The 1705-nt window shown below is 35.8% G+C and overlaps 1 protein-coding gene across 1 annotated transcript in view; it reads right to left on the bottom strand.

Moving 5' to 3' along the window:
- Positions 1 to 556: 556 nt before the first annotated feature.
- Positions 557 to 1705, bottom strand: part of LOC108732860 (odorant receptor 2a-like) — a 3473-nt gene continuing 2324 nt past the window's right edge. The window contains exons 3-5 of the mRNA XM_018463858.1: positions 1043 to 1147; positions 826 to 981; positions 557 to 628 (exon numbers count right to left, since the gene is read on the bottom strand). Of these exons, the coding sequence (XP_018319360.1) occupies positions 557 to 628; positions 826 to 981; positions 1043 to 1147 (333 nt within the window). The remainder of the gene's footprint in view (positions 629 to 825; positions 982 to 1042; positions 1148 to 1705) is intronic.

Below are 1705 nucleotides of genomic sequence, written 5' to 3'. Positions count from 1 at the left end.
TAACCGAGCGTCACCCCTCTCACTTGACTACATGTAGCGATTAACCATCGGCGCTCCACTGACAGTGCATGTAATAGCACCTAATACAGTTACTAGTTCTGAACTGTAATTTTGATCAAAAATTGAAGAGCATACGTCATTTTTAGAATTTCAATATCCTCCAAATGACACCTCGCTCGACTATATTTGAGGTAGCGGTTACCCGAGCGTCGCTACGCTCTTCTCACTCGACTACAAGTAGCGATTAACCGTCGCCGCTCCACTGACAGTGCATGTGATAGGACCCAATACAGTTACTAGTTCTGAACTGTAATTTTGATCAAAAATTGAAGAGCATACGTCATTCTCAGAATTTCAATATCCTCCAAATTCTAGTACTTATACCTCGTTGTTAAAAAAATATGTCTATTCTTTACTACTGTGTTTTTAGCTATATTTATTTACTTTTGTTACATATAGTGATAACTACGTATAATAGAGTGACTTAATTTAATAATTTTCGTAACACTTACAGCAAAGTAATTATGAGTGAATTGCTTTATTTAGTCTCAAAAATTTACATTAAACGTGTAGGTCCTCCCGAAGAATTTTTCAACAGGGCGTAGAAAGAATAAGATGCTTTCAGAATCTAAAAAAAAGATAATTAAAGATACTGTCTACAATAAGACGCAATTTGAATGCTATAGTACGTAATACGGATCGTGATAATCTAAGTAAATTAAAAAGTGAAATTCCCTGTAACCAATTGCTATAACTTAATCCAACTCTTTTTAACCAAATCCACCCTTATTAACTGTCCATTATTAAATAAAATATTCTACTTACTGCAACGAACGTAGATAGCTTCAAGTACATAAATTTACCGGCGGTGAGGATGATGGGTCTTCTAAGGCGACACATCGAAAATAACATTTTGTGTTTGAAACTTTTGGATGCATGCAGCCAGTCTGCTTCATAGAAAGCATCGGACACCTGTAAACTCTTCAAAATAGAAATATAAAATTCAGAAATAGCTTCTCTTGAGTTTGTTTAGTTTATTTACTGTTGTTGTAAGTCTATCTCCATACCAACAATATTGAAGGAATTGCCAAATGAGTCCACACCAGTAGATTAGCTCCACAAGGAAACTGCTGCTTAAGAGAGGAACCTGAGGATTTAACTAACAGTTTATCAGATATCATTGACGCAGAAGGCTTTGTTTAACGTTCAAATATTTCAATAGCAGAAAAAATCCGTCAAAGGTGATACTCTCTCTCTCTCTCTTTGTGGATATTACAAAACTAAATTTCCTATCAAAAAAGACATGCCTGCATACGTGACAACTCACAATGCCGTAAATTTAGTTTGGAAAGATAAAACATTACTGTTACTTCTAGTGATGAGCAAAACAAGACCAAGACCAAGACCAAGACTGTTCAAGTCTTGGTCTTGCTTATTCGGTCTTGGTCTTGCTCAAATACTTCTAGTTTTAATCTTAGTGTTGATCTTGCTGGCATGGTCTCGGTCCTCGTCTTGATCTTAGTGTTGCCCATTTAATTTAATACTTACGCTTTTTTTTTTGATCTGGCACTGGCGTACTGTCAACACACCTTCTCCATACACATCAGTCAATTTCTTTCTGGCTTGAACAGCATTTTTACCCTTTCTGTAGTAAAACAGTAAGATATGTCGAAAATGCTGCTTATCGCTCTCCATATTTAAAAGG

The sequence above is a fragment of the Agrilus planipennis genome, unplaced genomic scaffold (assembly GCF_000699045.2).
Source record: "Agrilus planipennis isolate EAB-ADULT unplaced genomic scaffold, Apla_2.0 scaffold1, whole genome shotgun sequence".
NCBI lineage: Eukaryota > Metazoa > Arthropoda > Insecta > Coleoptera > Buprestidae > Agrilus > Agrilus planipennis.
This window is presented reverse-complemented; position numbering and strand designations above follow the sequence as displayed.